At 40.5% G+C, this 18,162-nt stretch overlaps 1 protein-coding gene across 1 annotated transcript; it reads left to right on the plus strand.

Moving 5' to 3' along the window:
* Nucleotides 1-1,082: 1,082 nt before the first annotated feature.
* Nucleotides 1,083-12,176, plus strand: LOC109624147 (vesicular glutamate transporter 2.1-like). The gene is made up of 12 exons (XM_020078648.2): nt 1,083-1,632; nt 3,031-3,286; nt 4,182-4,300; nt 5,266-5,380; nt 6,402-6,489; nt 6,743-6,829; nt 7,635-7,777; nt 7,861-8,010; nt 9,051-9,183; nt 9,268-9,378; nt 9,474-9,601; nt 10,372-12,176. Exons 1-12 carry the CDS (start codon nt 1,547-1,549, stop codon nt 10,699-10,701), a joined length of 1,746 nt encoding a protein of 581 aa, XP_019934207.1. The 5' UTR covers nt 1,083-1,546; the 3' UTR covers nt 10,702-12,176.
* Nucleotides 12,177-18,162: the final 5,986 nt, after the last annotated feature.

The following is an 18,162-nucleotide window of genomic DNA, read 5'->3' on the forward strand; positions in this document are numbered from 1 at the left end:
TTGAAAGATATGCTTCTTCACTATCATTCAGGTTGAAGTCCAGCATGTTGCATCTAAGGACCCTCACGATTCTTGCTGCGCTTACACTATTACACCATCTGTGAGGAAAACCTCTCAGACATATTTCAAGCTTGGTGAAATATTCTGCTCAACCTGAGCCATGCATTGAACCTGTGGGCCTTCAGGTCCAACTTGCTTCGCATTGAAGGGTGGTCGGACTTTATATCATTATCAACATATATTACATTTTACTGTTAATATATAAATATATGTAGTTTGTTAGCATAATCATGCGACAACTTATGGGACCTCCTTCATTTTCCTGCTGTGCTACCCTCAGGCCAACATGTGCAGACCCCATTTTCCTTAAAGCCAGCAGGGCACCAAGCATGGAGGGCATGTGCTCATTACAATATAGTTTGTAAAGACTTTTATTCAGATTACAAGAATGTTTTGGTTGATTTCTCTTTATGTTTCCGTTTCTGACTATGTTTACCTATCATAAACACAGCATATGATGACATTTTTGAAATACTAAAGGTTCAGTGTGTAAGATTTAGGGGAAAGGGATATAGTTGCAGTAATTGTATATAAAATAATCCTAGGGATGTTTTAATTAGTGTGTAATTATCTAATTTATAAGAGTTTTTTTCATTACCCTAATATTGTCCCTTGATATTTCGATACTTTATATTAACATTGGCGGTGAGGTGAGGGATATTTAGCTGCAAAATGAAACTTCACAATACATTCTACACACTGAACCTTTAAAAAAAACCTGCCTCTGAAAGGTTTTGACAGCATTGGTCTGAAACATTCTATAACAACATTCTTGAAACTACTTCTGAAAGTGAATGCTAGGCTGAAAATGTTTGGACAATGTTGTCACTAAAGATGTTATGGATGTTTTTAGAGAAGATTGTTTTACCTTTAAAAAGAACATGAAGACGGAAATGAAGCTATAATGACAAATAAAACAAGTGGAACATGACATGATGATAATCTGGGAAGGTTGGCAGCCTCTTGCACTGTGATTGAATTAGATGGGGGGGGGGGGGCTGTGTGAGAGGGTGGAGGAGGGGCTGTGCGCGGAGCCGCTGACAGGTGGAGGAGCTGTGCGCTGTCCGTGGTGCTGAAGCTCCGGCTGCTGCCTCACCTCAGATCCTCACCGCAGCTCCTCTCACCTCCACCTTCTCCAGCTCGGGCAAGAATCTTAACAGATTATCTCACTTTTATTATTTTGAACGTCCAGTTTCGTGTGTTTTCTGACCGCTGGCCGGATCTTAAGATGGCACTGCATGGATTAACACTGCGCAAGGCACAAGCGGACTTATTTGACTGCTGTTTAGTGACTGTGGAAGCAGACTGAACGCGATTCTCCTCTTTCTCCATTTTCTGCCTCGTCTTCTTCAGGACCTCGAGACGTTTTCCGTTTAAAAGAAAGACGCGTGCTATTTGGATTATATCTCTCTCCACAATATGCTCTTTAAAGCTGCACTCCCATTTGTTCTAGTGTTGTAGAAAAATCTTGAAGATAATTTTGGATATGGAGCCAGACAAGGAGCGAGCTGTGCCCACCTCTAAAGAGGGGATCAAACAAATCGCAGGAAAGGCCCTGGGGAAACTGTACAGGTAAGAAGAAGAAATTATGATTTCTGTATGTCTTGTAATCACACGATACAATATGTGGTGAAGAAATCAAACAGATCCCATCCAGATGTTGGGAAACGCACATAAAACAAAACACGCGTGTTTTAAAACCTGCTTATTCCTGAATTATAATTTAAATGTGGTGTTTATGCGATGAATCAGGGGTGTGGGATTGTGAAAGCAGCAGTGGTGTGGCCCGAATATTTAAGCATCAGATATTTCCCAGGAGGATGATCCCCCTCCACCAGCGGCAGTGGGTGTTTTTTAATAATTAATGCAACAGAACGAGTCGTGACACAAGGTCGGAGGATATCTATTACCATGTGTATTCACCTGTATTAATCCAAGATCGATTGACTTCGTATCAAATACCTTCTTACATTCTTTACAGTGCCACAAGGAACCTATTGTGAAATAAAGGAAGCAGATTCATTTTTTAAAATGATAGTAGGGGAAGCTGGGTGCAGGGGAACATTTTTTTCCTGATGAATAAATTGAATTTCTTTTTATTCTTATTGGATTTCCAAATAAAATGGGCAACGGTTGAACCTAAAAGCAGAACATGTGAATATAAGAAGCATTTTGAATGTGCATTATTTTTAAATGATGATTTGCACACGTATTTATTCTTTTTAGGTTTTGTTTTTGCTCCTGCTCATTTTTAACGTGATTCCTCCAGTGCAACACAGAAACGTGACCGAAAGAAAAAAAACTGTCGGGTTTCTTTAAGCTGTATAACAAGGCCTGGTGTTACTCAGGAGGAGGCCTTCGCGTTTTAAATCAAATGTGCACATTTTTGTTTTAACCTCAAAATCCTGTGAGGAAATCCCAAAGCAAAAAAACGCCGAGGACGAATTAAAAACAATATTAAAAAATAAGAGCAAAAAAATAAATAAAAAATCCTCCAAACATGCAGCGATCGTGCTGATGTTGCTGCATTGCGGTATGAAGGTCATTTTCTTTTCGATTGCCAGGCTGCCTTTTGTTATGCCGAAAGAGTGTACAGTTAAAACAGAAAATGAAAGAGAAAAAATGAATAGTTTGATTTTAAATAAAACGGTGCAGGCTGTAAGGGCCTGTGCTATTTAAACATATAGGGAGACATTGTTGAGGCCACAATGCGAAGATGGGAGCTAATTTTTTATAGAGCAGACGCTGGAAATAGCCTTGAGGATGTGAATAAATACATGATAAATACAGGAGGTTTATTTTCTGCAGTTTTTTACATAAAAAGAACAAATCTATATATGCAATAAATCCCAGTGACAGTTCTTTAAACGCACCTCAACCTTCCTGGATGTTTAATTCCCACGAACACCAATCTGTGCATGAATTGAGCGTTTTATTAAAATTAAAGCATGTGGTGGTGTTGTGGTGCAGGAGGCTGGAGAAGCGGCAGCAGACAGGTGAGGCCATCGAGCTGACGGAGGATGGGAGACCCCGGGAGGACCAGGAGCGGAAGACGCCCCTGTGCGACTGCACGTGCTTCGGGCTGCCTCGCAGGTACATCATCGCCATGCTGAGCGGCCTCGGCTTCTGCATCTCCTTCGGCATCCGGTGTAACCTGGGTGTGGCCATCGTCAGCATGGTCAACAACAGCACCATCCACCAGAACGGCAAGATCATCATCACAGAGGTGCCCCCTCCCCACAAACCCACCCACTCACTCACACACGTGTTGGATAGAGGAGCTGAGGAGTTGAGCCAATACACTGATAGATTTGGTTCAATGTTTAAACCCACTTGGAAAAACTCAGCTGAGCATATGTGTAGTTTTAAATGTATTTTACATGATGTAAAAGTAGGTTGTGTAGGATTCTTCATTTTTATTTACAATTTTTTTCTTTTAGATGTAGAATTTGATCAATATCAAATTCTATTTGTAAAGCCCATGTTCACAAATCACAATTTGCCTAAGAACAATTGTAGACCTGCCCTTAACCCTCGACTAGAGGAGAAACTAACAAAAAACTTTTGGGTAAAAGCAAGTGAAAGACCCCATTATTATATAACCTGGTGCTGCAATCATTAAAAAAACACATTAATTGTCTCTCTTATTATTTTCTTTACAACAACTGAGAGAGATTAAATGTGCCGGTTATTCAACGGTTCCTGCTGTCTCTCTCTCTCTCTCTCTCTTTTCTTTTCTTTCCTCTCTTTCCTAACCGGTCGAGGCAGATGGCCGCCCACATTGAGTCTGGTTGTGTCAGAGGTTTCTTCCAGTGAACAAGGGTTTTTTTTCTCTCCACCGTAGCCAAGTGTTTGCTCATTGTGGAAACTGTTTGGTTTCTGTATAATATTGTAAGGTCTCGACCATAATGAATGTTATAACTGGGCTCTATAAAAATAAAATAGAATTAAATTGAATGAAAGTGCAATAGATGTCAGATGTAACAAAAAACAGTCATGAGAAAAGAGAGTGTTGTCCTCTTTGTGGAGAGACCTTTTAATAACACTGTCATCAAATGTATGATAATATCTATTTTACACCTAATTTCACTTTTTTTTTTGTATTTGTCTGTGTCTGAAAGAAAGCAAAATTCAACTGGGACCCAGAGACGGTGGGGATGATCCATGGCTCCTTCTTCTGGGGCTACATCGTCACTCAGATTCCAGGAGGGTACATCTCCTCCAGATTGGCCGCAAACAGGTAAAAACAAATCACTCGATCGAGCTGTAACCAAACAGTATCGGAGTGATTGTGAGGAGAAGAGGTTTATAAATATCTGGCCCAACCCCTCATCTTATATATATGTGTATACATGTTCCTATTGTGATCTATAATGTAAATGGAGGTAGTATTGGTGCTGTAGTCAGTCAAATAGACGTCAGGCCTGGAGAAAAGGAGTCTGACCTTACAGGAGATAAAGTGGGGATTTGGCTGAGGCCCTCCGGGCGTGCCTCCTCATGTTAATGAGCTCCCGCGGGACCACCGTGTCTAATCCTTTATGTTCACAGGCAGCATGGCAACCACACCAGCCAAAGCCCTGTTCTCATGATTGTAGTTATGATTTCAACGACTACACCACATCTATGGCACATTAGTTCACTAACAACTGATTATTCAGCCACAACAGAATAAAGGAATGGAAAAATTATCAAAGAGAACAACCAACCAATCCACTTGTTAATATAACCATGTATATTGTATTCTTTAATATCAGTGCTCAAGAGATAAAATAGGACAAGGTCACTCTGAGTCCTTGTGCATTAAATTTATAGGACTGTAAAAGAAATTTTCCATGAGGGAAATGGAGCCTAAATAAGATGCAAGAAGAAGAGCTTCACCATGCCAAATCAGCTGAGCTCGCTGACGCCTTCTGCTGCAAACACCTCCTGTCCTCACTCCCCCTGAAACAGAACTGCCTGGTGTGTGGTGTGTGTGTGTGTGTGTGTGTGTGTGTGTGTGTGTGTGTGTGTGTGTGGCATCTAATTAGCAGTGATTCATCTTCCTCATCAGTGTTTGTTAGTTAAAAAAACACACAATATAATGTTCTGTTGGTTATTTTTGGTGTTTTAAACCTCTATGATGTCATTCATTTTCTTGTTGGATTAGATGCTGATCTTGTTTCGATAATATTTTTGACAATGACTCATGATGCACTGTTTGTCCAGGGTTTTCGGGGCTGCCATCGTGCTGACGTCCATCTTGAACATGTTCATCCCCTCTGCTGCTCGCACGCACTATGGCTTGGTCATTTTTGTGAGGATATTACAAGGGTTGGTGGAGGTACTGCCACACATTTTGCACTTTGCACATCAGATTTTGACCTTTTTAAAACGACTCAAAAATGATAAAGCCGACCCCTAATGAAATTATCCTGACATTCAATATTTAACCATGATTTTGCAGAAATCTTCTGTCTCATGCTGAACTCCCTGGATTTCTATTTGCATCTTCACCGGAAACTGGAGCCTATTATGAAGAAACTCCATTATACTGCATACAATTGTTAGATTAGTCCACAAACAGCAAACAGCAGTGAACATACAGTGAAACCCTGAGTAGCAGGGATTTTGATGGTTGGTTTGCCAGGATGAAACTGCTCCATGTTCACATAGAATCACAAAAGGGATAAAAACCACTTGATACAGGCGGATCCCACAGCTCAGGAAAAAAAACATGGTTTCAGAGAGAGACGCTTTTATCGGACTGAAGGTCGTCCTCTTTTGTTATTTTGTTGGGCTGCGTATATTCGCTTTTCAATAGCAGCTCGTGACCATCGAGAGAGAGAAAGAGAGAGAGAGAGAGAGAGAGAGAGAGAGAGAGAGTGGCCTGTGCTAAGCAACCGTCGACTTATTACTGCAAATTAAACATTAGCATTTCACTGCGAGCCTCAACAATTTGTGTCTATCAATAGTTGATTGTATGCCACTTAGTGTGTAATGAAGATTTAATGGGAGCAGCTCAGTTTTTTTCTTCTTCTTCCGTGAAGCAGGTAGTCAGCTTGAATTTGCTCCGACTCACACCTCAGCCATTAGTCTCTATTAGAAAGGTCAGCTGCGATGCATATCAGTTGGTCTGTTATTAACTACAATTTGTCTTGTGTGTTGACGGCAAATGAGGACAGACCGCGTCAATCAGGCAGAATATCTTCACATCATGTCAATTCTATTGAGTGGAAGTGGAAAAGTAGATGTGAAATGTATTGATAGATCTAGAGAATCAAGTAGCTGAAGGACAATTATCAGCACATTTTTTGTGTTGCTCGGATCAGTGTTTGACTGTCATGTCATGTGTCACTGTGCAGGGAGTCACTTATCCAGCATGCCATGGGATCTGGAGCAAGTGGGCTCCACCTCTGGAAAGAAGTCGTCTGGCAACCATTTCCTTCTGTGGTACAAAACCTACACGCACATAATCATGCTTCTGTTCAAATGTGTGACCAGCTCAATAGTATCATATAGATTTTATCCTCGCATTACTTCTCACGCTGCAATGATGGTTTGGAAGGACAAAATATTTCCCCTACAATGTGTGTAAATGTTTCCTGACCACACTTGTCACCAAACACTTAGACTACACCACATTTATCTGTGACCGAGCCGCCAGGATCAAATTCTGCTGGGTCATGATATTTTGTGTTTTCAGGATCTTATGCTGGTGCAGTGATAGCGATGCCTCTGGCTGGGATCATGGTCCAGTACACGGGATGGTCCTCTGTCTTCTACGTGTACGGTGAGTGTCTCCCTCGTGGATTCATGGAATTTTAATATATTTAAAAGATCACATATCAGGGATCACCATATCATCACCACGATCTGGTGAAGGGCTTGTCCATGGATACCTAGATCTTTGAGCAACCTGATAGTGGATGTTGCCATAAAACTTCTGCAGCCAACCTTCACAGGGCAGACTATTGCTTTCCAGCCTCTATAATTTAAAATAACGTTTTGTGTGACTGATGTTCTTTATTTTTTTTATTCAATCTTTATCTAATCAGGCAGTCACAATGAGATTGAGATCTCCTTTCCAAGAGGGGCCTGAGAACAAGACACATTCACAATCAGCAACAAACAATCAAACAAAAGCAACAATAAAACACAATAGAAATAGAAATACATCAATAAAAACAGTGACAAGATTCATAAAAACATCATAAAGTCAAATTTAAAATCCCTAAGGGGAACACGATTCTAAGTCTAAGTAGATACGGGATCCTTTGCTATATGTACTGGGTTTAAATGAGAGGAGAGCTGAGATGACTGTCTCTTCTTGTTTGTAATGAAGTCCATTCAGCCGAGTGATACAGAGAACAAAGATTTGTGCTGAGTTTGTCATTCGTGATGAGGTGTAAAGTTCAGTGATATACTGGGTTTAACTGCTGGAGAGTTGATGGGGCTGCATGACAGTTCTCTCTACATAGAGACATATCTCTATAGACGAGGACTGACATGAAGGTCGGCTGGACAATAGTATTGCGGTTAGATAGAGACAGAAACCCAGTTTGATTGTGTGATTCCTGTCCTCTCTTGATGTCCAGGATCTTTTGGGATTGTTTGGTACATGTTCTGGATCTTGGTGTCCTATGAGAGTCCAGCGGAGCACCCGACCATCACAGACGAGGAGCGGCGTTACATCGAGGAGAGCATCGGGGAAAGTGCCCAGCTCATGGGTGCAATGGAAGTGAGTCCTCAATCAGTATCCTTTAATTTATCACTCCTCATTGATTACTGTACATTCAGCTGATGCTATGTTTCTTCTGATAGAAATTTAAGACCCCCTGGAGGAAGTTTTTCACCTCCATGCCAGTCTATGCAATCATTGTGGCCAACTTCTGCAGGAGCTGGACATTCTATCTGCTCCTCATCAGCCAGCCTGCATACTTTGAAGAGGTGTTTGGTTTTGAAATCAGCAAGGTAAATGAATCCCTCATAATACCTGGTATTAGTCCTAGAAATGTCTTTGAACAAATCTGATCTAATTACTAAGATTCTCAGCTCAGAGTTTCTCAGTTATGTGGTTGATGGTCTGAATTTATTTGATGCTTTTTTAGTCTTGATGACCACTCAAAGCATTTCACAATGCAGTTTATGAAGGTATGAATCCAAGTTCAAGTTCATGTTGTTTGTGTAAGAGGACGTTTCTTCATTTTTTTTAAGGGGATTGGAAGGAAACATCCCAGCATGCCCAACATAGTCATAGACATAATTCTTATTGTACATTTTCCTGCTTTGTTACTGGTGCTATTGAAACCTCGTCCCCTTGAAACTATCAATGTGGTATTAAACTGCAACATAAAAATTAAAGAAATTGTTATCATATTACATTTAGGACATGATGTCAAAAATGCAATCAAACGATGAGTCTGGTGAAATAACTTTCGAACATTAGCCTTCAGATAAGAGTTGGTGTCTTAAAAATCTGGATCTTTATTCTCCTGAGTCTTGACACTGATCCTCAACATGCTTTTGATAAACAGATTAACAGAGCAGAACTCAAAAAGCACTAAATACTGCAGTTTACTGAACAATCAATTCTGTTCAATGTTTTGTCTTGACTTTAATAAAAAAATGTTTCAGTGAAATGAAAGGAATTATGTTCAGAAATATAAATAAAACATTCAACTCCAAAAAACTGTGCGATGACACAATTCTCAAACTTGGGGCCATTTTGTAAAGAGATGCTTGGTTTGGTGAATTTTCCTCCCTGAATGAATGTATCTTCCTAATGGCAGAATCTGAATTTATACATAATCTTTGCCCTCCAGTGAGTGTGTGGAGCATGAATCAAGTGGGTTTGGCAGCTGTAATTCAGCTTCACTATGAGCCTGTACACTCGCTGTGATTGCTGCAGATGAATTATTGCTCTGATGTGATGGTGGAGTCAGAGTTTGGAGCACAGACAAAGATTTGTTCTGAGGCTGAGAGATCACTGGATGTTTCTCACGGATCCTCAGGTTGGAATCGTGTCGGCTCTACCCCACCTGGTCATGACCATCATCGTGCCCTTAGGTGGCCAGTTAGCTGACTATCTACGGACCCACAACATCATGTCCACCACCATGGTCCGAAAAATCATGAACTGTGGAGGTGAGCCTTTATCCATTATGTCTTTATTAGCAATATATATTTGTTATCAGTGCATCAGTTGACTCTTTGTCCCGTTGTTTTCAGGCTTCGGCATGGAAGCCACTCTCTTATTAGTGGTTGGTTATTCTCACAGTAAGGGGGTGGCCATCTCCTTCTTAGTTCTGGCTGTGGGTTTTAGTGGTTTTGCAATATCAGGTGAGTTTTACAACTGTGTGTTATGTCTCAAATTCTATCCCGTCTGAGTTCAAATACACAGAAAATTCAAAACATTTGCTGTTGTTGCTCTGTAGGTTTCAATGTCAACCATTTAGACATCGCTCCTCGCTATGCCAGTATCCTCATGGGTATATCCAACGGTGTGGGTACCCTGTCTGGGATGGTCTGCCCTCTAATAGTGGGCGCAATGACAAAGAACAAGGTGAGCTGTTTATGTAATCCCTGAAAATATTGTTTGAATTTTAAGTGTTTGTACAGTGTCTCTTCGTCTGTTTCGGATGGGCTGTTCACTTGGCCTGTTGTAATGCTAATGAGCTACTTCAGCTATATATACTGTAAGATAGATATATCATAAACAATCTATGGTGCAGATGGAAGTTCAAAAACTGTGGTCATCCTACCTGGTTTATCGGCAGTGAAGATTTTATAGTCAGTGTTTATTATAAAAAGAAACTTAATTTGCTTTATTACTGGTAATTTGTGTGGTTTGTATATAAGTTTGAATGATATACTTGGTGTAATGGTTTTTATACATTACATGTCGGTCTGTTAAGCAACCGACACGATCTTCCGACCCCAGTTCACAGCTTTTCAAAAAAAAAAAAAAATTCATCAAGCTCGATTGCAACAAAAGGAATGCTGTGCTTTTACTTTGTAGACATATTGCTGAAGAGGACAGACAGATTAGCTACAGTCAAGTATCAATATGTAAAATAAGAAGATGTTGTGGTTGTGGTTTGGTTAGATTTGATTGACAGTGGCCTGGAAACAGAAGTAAACAGCCTCACAACTTTGATTGGAATATTTCTCCATCCTCTCACCATCTCTGTCCATTTAAACAATGAAAAGAAGAAAAGAGACAAAAACACAAATATCCTACTCCTCACAGAAAGATGCTGATTGAGAAAACAGGTTGTGGCTGCCTTTTTTAAGAAGTGACTCAACTGGGCTACAACTCTTTTCTGTTTCCAGACCCGGGAAGAGTGGCAATATGTCTTCCTCATCGCTTCAATGGTGCATTATGGGGGAGTGGTGTTTTATGGGCTCTTTGCATCTGGGGAGAAGCAGCCATGGGCCGACCCCGAGGAAACCAGCGATGAGAAGTGCGGCTTCATCGACGAGGATGAGCTAGCGGAGGAGACAGGTGACATCACGCAGGGTTATGGTGCGATGGGTGGCCCAGCCAAAAGCTACGGGGCCACTTCGCAGCTCAACGGAGGTTGGGTGCAGGACTGGGATAAGACGGAGGAGTATGTGCAGGAGCCGGCAGGAAAGATATACGCCGAGCGCGGCTACTCTTAAACCAGACAGCTGTGGTGAGTCTGCGTGCAGAACCAGACTCGCCGCCACAGATTGCACAAATAAGCGTTATATTAGAGATTTAAATCCATTCCGTGTATTCAAGTAAGACAGTTACTTCTAGTTTCAAGAAGCCAATGTAAAGAAATAGTTAATTGCAATGCAGAACAATCCTCATTAGATTCTCATGTTGTACCCACAGTAGAGCTTAGGGGTTGAAAAGAAAACTGCAGGCCCATATTGTACATCTTAAGCGTCCTAACCTCATCAATCTACTTGAACAACATGACGCTGCAGTCAACCATCATGTAGGGTCTCTCTCTGACAACTCTGATTGCACTGAAACAATAAGTATTCTAAAAACAAGATTCTATTCTGTTTCTCAAACGTGTTTTATGTACTGTATATAACTGTATACTGTTTCTGTGAGACTTTTGTGGATTTTGGGTCGTTGATCTGTGTTAACATGAATATAAAAAGGCCATATTTTTCATGGACAGTACCTTTTCAGGGAGATGTCTGCTTGCAAAAAAAGGTCTACTCGAACAAAGCCTATAATATACTACACAACAAAAATAGAGTGAGTGAAGTTGAACCGTAGAGTTTTAGTGTGTTTGTTGCATGAATTTGCTCAGATCAATGTTTCAGATGCAGCCGCCACACGGTCACTGGTAGTCTTCATTCCGCCTATACTGCATTGTTCTTAGATAAAGTGTCTTCTGCCATTAATAACTAATAATAATAATGATGATAAAATTAAATTTCATAATCAGGTTCTGACCGTGATGTGAGACAAATCGGAAAAAAAAAAGTTTTCGACAGTGATTGCTCGGAAGGCATTGTTTGTAGATGTTTGGTGTGCACTGCAATAAATTCTGTGTACCAGCCGCCACCCATCACATCCTGTTTTGTAACGTAACACTGGCTTGCTGTATCTAACTGTGATTGTTTTGGAGTCATGTGATGATCAACAATAAGGTGTGTGTTTTAACAAATTACTGGTGTCTGGAGAGTCCAGCTTTACTGCTGGTGACGCTCGGGACGTGTTGTTGCGTTTTGACAGCGAGGAATGCAGTACTGTATATGAACAACCAGGTTTTGTGATCTCTTGCTGTTTCTCAGTTGTTCTCATCATCACCAAAAGTACTTTTATTGACACTTTGATATTGTCACGTTTGAGTGGACCTCATGATTAATGAATTAATAGATGGCTCTTCCACCCGACTTTATTTGCTCTTTGAACACTTCTTACTTCGTTTGCTGTATGGATTCTGCAAGGATGTTTTAAAAATATATGAATATTTAAGATTGTTTTAAGATGACCAAAAGATGCTATTACGGCTTTGTGCCTGGAGTTTATGTAAAACAGATAAATGTGATTTTATGGCTTCTAATATTGTGTTTAATGAAGAGGTATGTTGATGTCAAAAAGTGTTATGAAAAATACTCATATCATTTTATAAAAAAACATTGTTTCACCTTGTGTGCTGGTGTGTTATATACTGTATACAGGAGGAAATGTTTTATTTAGCTATTTGAAGGTTAGAGCTCCTCCGAGACTGGAGCCAGACTAACCATTTACCCACCTTCTCCAATCAGTGTCCTGCATCTCCTATATTCTCTCCATGTTTCTCATTAGTAAATCAATGGCTGTGGTCTCTGGAGTCCATCGGAGAGTATTGGACACTGTAGCTTGGTAATTGCTTGAAGGAGAGAGTATACAAAGTGTTAACATGTTTCTGGAGCTTACAGCCTTACAGACCATCGGATCATTGTCTGTCTTCCTAAAGAGTCCTGGATTCAATGTGTCGGGTAAAATCTGCCGCTGAGGTATCATGAAGGTGCAAAGGAAATATGATGAACCTTTAAATGTTTTAGCAGCATCTCATATCTCTCTGAATTGTACAGGAAAGAAGAAAATATTAGCAGCCATAGCTTACGTAATGTGTTGTATTATACTTGCAACACAGTTCTCCCTCAGTGTGACCTCCTGTTTTTCCCAGCTGTGGTCGACCGTGTTATGTGCAACACTTATTGACCAATTTTCTGCATTAAATCCAATTAGGTGGCAAATCAATACTGTTTAATTCCAGAGCACATTGGAGTTTTAAATTATAAAACACTTCTAATGAAAGTTTGAATCAAGAATTGATGTTGGAGACGGTCATGTTGTCACATTGCCTTTGTAGCTAACACTGGGATTGTTAGTTCATACATATGAGTAATCAAAGCTTATTAGACTGACGACACATGTTAATTTGCATTTTAATCAAATACCTCAACTAACTAACTTGTAATAATAATAGAATTTAATTCCTATGATATTTTAACAGCAACTATTAGTTATACATGCAAGTTGTCACTTTATTAATGAGGTTTAAAAGTTCAAATGAATCCTCTGATTTAATAAATGATTATGGAAAGAATCACAAAAGGAGTAGAGTCATTTCCTGATAACAAGCTCTATGAAATAAGAAACTGTGACAAGAAAAACAAAACTGTGTTACATAGCAAATATGTAAATTCTTGTTACATGAAAAACACAAAAGTAGACATTTAAAAGCTGAATCACTTGATTTCTCAGTCGTCCATGGTAATGAACTAAATGCCTTTATAGTCTAGATTATTTACTGAACAAAACAAGCAAATTGAATATTCCAGCTTCAGGATATTCTGACATTTTAAAGATTAAACAGCAAATCAATTATTTGAAAAAAAACCCAACAATGATCAGATTGATCAAAAATGATTCTAAGCAGTAATTGTAGCCCTGGTTTGCACACAATCATATATGCTTATTGCATCATTGAGGAAACTCGTTGTCCACTTACAATCTCAAAATGTCTGTAGATACTAGAAAAATCACTCTATTCAACACGCTGCTCTGTGGAGGCCGACAAAGTGCAGCCCATCAGTGAGTTAGTTAATAATTCAGGAAAACATGGCGTCTATCCATTCACATGCATCACTCTGAGTCTCTCCCTGGAGCAGGAAGAAAGGCTCGATGTTGCTTAAGACTCTGGATGAATCAAACACCCCTCTGAAGGTTTTCATCCTCGCTCTGACTCGACAGGGTGGAGACGTGCAGGGGGATAAAAACCTCTGCAGCCTCTTGCAAATGAAGCCTGAGATACGCCCAATCACTACGGTGGCCCTGACAGCTCGAATCACTGCAGTTCGAGAGAACACATGCAAATCCAGAAATTTCCTCATCAGTAGGTGAACTGCAAAGAGTCTCAACACTATGGATGTTGTTCCCTAGCATTATAAGAGCTTGGTCTTTCAGTGTGAGGGGAGGACTTCTTGATTTCAGGTTCATAATTTGTGATGCTTTCACTCAAAACCCTGCACTCAAATATGCCCTGCTTGCGCACAAACTGTGCGCTTGCACTCAGATATTTTGCTTGGACAGATTTCCTGTCTCTGCTCTCATCCTCACACTGCTTCTGTGCACGCATGAAACATCTGGTCTTGGAATTATCCTCTGCTCTTGGATTTTTTATTTTGCATTTCATTAGTCAACACAACACCTAGCATTGTGTTGTATTGGCTGTGAAATATTTGACAATCATATTGCACAAAAAAGGGACTATTTGAGTGTGAGCGCAGGGTTTAGAGTGAAAGTGAAAATCAATAAGACCTGCTCTCCAACTGAAAGACCAAGCTCTTGAATAAAGACTCAACCATATTGACAAATACACACAACATGACTAATACAGAAACACACTGCAAGATGGTTTTTGTGTCTCTTGTTGTCTGTGTTACCTTTTTACTTTTGGTTGTGTTGTATTTGCAATTTGTGTATTTGCATGTGTTCCCTTAAGCTGCAGCGTGTTGGTCTCTCAGGGCCTCCTGACTTCTCACCTGGGAGGAGAAGATCGACAGGTATGAGGATCGTGGGGATGGTGGTTAAGGTGTTAACATGTGATGGACAGTGCCAGTCTTGTGTTGACTGATGATTCGATCACAGGAAGCAGCTCCATGTCTGAAATGCTTCCAGTAGCAGCAGTTGTGGCAACAATTACAATAAATCTCAGATTATCTGCCCGACTGAGGAGGGGAACCCATTAACGCTCTTGCCGCTGCCTGCTCCACGGCGCTGTGGACATGTTAATTTGACAGCAAACACAATTGTGTCACCAGTCACGTGGAACATGTTTCCTCATGCCTAACCAGCCGCAGTGGTCACGGACGTTGCACGGGTGAAGGCCTGTCCTGTCAGGGTGCACGGTAATTGGACAAAACCTGACATCGACGCTCCCTTCGTATATAGGTGGGATATCTCCCAGCATTCACCTGCCAGTTAACCTCCACCCCTTGTGTTTTTGAAAGTCTTAGTCATTGTGATACTATCGGAGCTGTTTTCCTGACTGTGTAATTGTTCAGGCTGAAGTGAAAGGAGATTGAGTAGTCGTCAGTGTGTGGGGCAGGTGCAGTTTGGCTCCTGGGGGACTGTAATGGGATGAGGCCTGGCCAGAATGAGTGTTTGATGACAGGGCTGCACTCCTCCCCTGGGACTCTGCCTGCATGCAATTATCCCTCCTGATCCCTTCTTTTCTTTCCCCCCTCGTTCTCGACCCAGAACGCCCACAGCAATCTCTCCTCCACGCCACCGCCCGGATACCCTTTAATTTACAATCTAGAAATCAACTCCATCACACGTTAAAAGATCCATTTATGAGGCAAAATTTTCAAAGCAGCATTGAAGTAATTACTCTTTAATGGCATGACACCGCACTACCTCGGGGCAATTGAATTTACACACACCTCCCTCTCCTCCTATGCTAATTGCTTTATTAATGGAGCGCTGGCCTCCCCCAAATCAACTTGTCTCACATGGAATAACATGTTATGTGTCTCCGGTCTCCACCCACTGCAACACACTGAAGCAAATATTTTAGAAAAGATGAATGTGTCTCCAAACTGATTTTAAAAATTTCAGTTTTTGTTATGAGCTTCTTTTGTGATAAGCAAAACACTGAAACATTTTTAATAACTTTTAGTAATCAAACTAAATATTTCAGCCACAGTAAAGAGACTGATATATTTCCATTGCTGCCATCTCCCGCGATCAGAGGAAGGAGATTTCTACATCTGATTGTTTTTTCCCACCCCAGAACTGCTTCTCCCAGTTTCATTTGAGGCAATCTATCACGGGTCCATCCAGCTCCCCTCCCCCCACGTAACATAATGTTGACAGCTTTATACCCTCCTACATGCTCTTATGCTATCACACACAGACAAAGGATGAGAGGCTGATAAGATTTCACATGATGATACTCTTGATATCTGGATGAACTGATGACAGGATAAGCAGATAATCGAGTCTCTTTTTCCACATGAGGGTAAATTGAGGACATCAAATATTGTCTGAGATGCATATAGAGATCGATTAATCAGTTATTTTCTCAATTAATCATTTGGTCTAGAACAAATCTGAAAATGCTCATATAATTTCAGAAAGTCTAAGGTAAAGTCATCAGCTGTTGTTTTGTTCAACCATGAGTCCAAAACCTTGACATGATCAATTTAATATAATGTTAAAATAAATAACCTTAAATGAATTATTTATTTCATACAAAAAGTAGACTTACTATTAATCAACACAACCGTTATCATTCCAGCTCTACTTTTATTAGGTTCTGATTAGTTTTACAAACATATAGTCACCGTCTCATTCGCCAAAATATGAATCAATAAATCTAGAACAAACCAGACAGTGCTCATAACAGTTTGCTAGAATCCACAGTGAAGTCATCAAGTGTTGTTTTGTTAAAAACTTTGAGATATTCAATTTATTTTAATGTCATAGCAAAGAAGAGTTCACATTTTCAAAAAGCTTTAAAGAATTATTTATTTTTCTTACTAAATTACAGCTTCAGTTATTATTAATCCTCTCTAATCATTCCAGCTCTACTTTCTTAAATTCTGTTAAATCATCGTCTCATGTGCCAAATGCAGCAATGTTTCTGCAGCCACAGAAGTGTTTGGCATCATGGGATGTCAAGCAATGGATAATCTTTTTTTATAACACTTCTTCCACACTTGCTCAGAATAGGGGGGAAAAAAAATCACACATTAGTCATCTTTTCCTTCCAGCCAACAAACCAGATTAAATGTCACTGCCTGGGCCTGAGTGCATGTCTGATGATGGTGGATGCTGCTGCATCCTCAGAGTGGGGACACAGGTGTGCGGAGGGGCCCTCCTGCGTCTGTGATCCGTCACCGAGGCCAGACGAGGGCCGGGCTGGATCGGCTTATAGGCACGTGCCGAGGGAGGGCTCCCCTCCCCTCGCCGCTCCTCCACCCCCACCCCTCTGAGGACTCCCCTTTCACACCACCAGATGGGAGCTGGATCTGAGTTTTAATGAACGCTATCCTTCAGGAGCCTGTAGATGCTGCAGAACAACAGTCGCCCTCAGCACATCTCACTGTGGGTTTATTGCAATATTACACTGGAAAGAATGAGAAAACAAGTCAGGGAGATGTGATAAGAGCTAATACAGTATATTGTATTTCTACAAGGACATTCATGTAAATGCCTTACAATAGATTCTTACAAATAATAAATACACAATTAAAGACAGGAACATGTCAAAGTTGTGTAACAAAGCCTCTAATTTAGTGTGAACAGTGTCACACGGGTGAATTGGATGTTTTTGTAGAAATTAAGAGTGTGCGTCGACCTCCTGCTGTTTGAAGGGACACAATAACACAACCCTGTAATTTAACCTGAAGGTTAAGAGCAGAGGGCAGCAATGACAACAATGGGTTTTACTTTATAATCAGGGTACACATGGGTATTCATCAAATAAAATATATAATTTCGAATGTGTTTTCAGTAAGTGCGGGCGTTGCACTACATCACGTTGCTCTTGTTTTTGTTGCCTCTCATTTGGAGTCAGACATCTGAATCATCACATGACATCACATCACCCGCTCTGCCATGTGTGAGGCTGTGAAGAAAAGGTGATGACACAAAATGGAAAACAAAAAAATCTGTCAAAGCCTAAATTAAATTGTGCTGCTTGGTAACACGGGTTCTCATTAGTTTGTGGAATAAAAATACAATTTTAAAAAAACACTTACTTTCTTCTCACATTGTTGAATTCTCCAATCAAATCTGATAAACATGATGAATATGTGACTGAAATGAATTTGCATGTATTTATTACACAGGAGCAGGTGAGATCCCTTCAATCACAGTTGGTTTCCATCCAGTTTGCTGCATATGTTCTTCATTGGTTGAAAATAAATTGGTTGTGTACATGCTGCCCCTTGCTCAGTGACCCTTGTCTGTCTCTACGTGAATTGCTTTCATGGTGTGTTAAATGAGCTGTGGCTGTGTTGGTGTTTCCCTCCGCACAGGCGGCGGCTGGGGCTCTAATCCGCTGTCTGCCAGAGTTACGTCACACACACATATACACACACTAGCTATTGTGGAGGGTGTGATTGAAGACGCCT

This window comes from Paralichthys olivaceus, chromosome 7 (assembly GCF_024713975.1).
Source record: "Paralichthys olivaceus isolate ysfri-2021 chromosome 7, ASM2471397v2, whole genome shotgun sequence".
In the NCBI taxonomy this organism is placed as follows: Eukaryota; Metazoa; Chordata; class Actinopteri; order Pleuronectiformes; family Paralichthyidae; genus Paralichthys; species Paralichthys olivaceus.

Excerpts from the sequence above, each read along its gene's own strand:
- LOC109624147 (XM_020078648.2), top strand. The coding sequence starts at position 1,547 with ATGGAGCCAGACAAGGAGCGAGCTGTGCCCACCTCTAAAGAGGGGATC. Across the intron at positions 1,633-3,030 it reads GCCCTGGGGAAACTGTACAG|GAGGCTGGAGAAGCGGCAGC; the intron begins GTAAGAAGAAGA and ends GTTGTGGTGCAG. Across the intron at positions 6,490-6,742 it reads GGCAACCATTTCCTTCTGTG|GATCTTATGCTGGTGCAGTG; the intron begins GTACAAAACCTA and ends TTGTGTTTTCAG.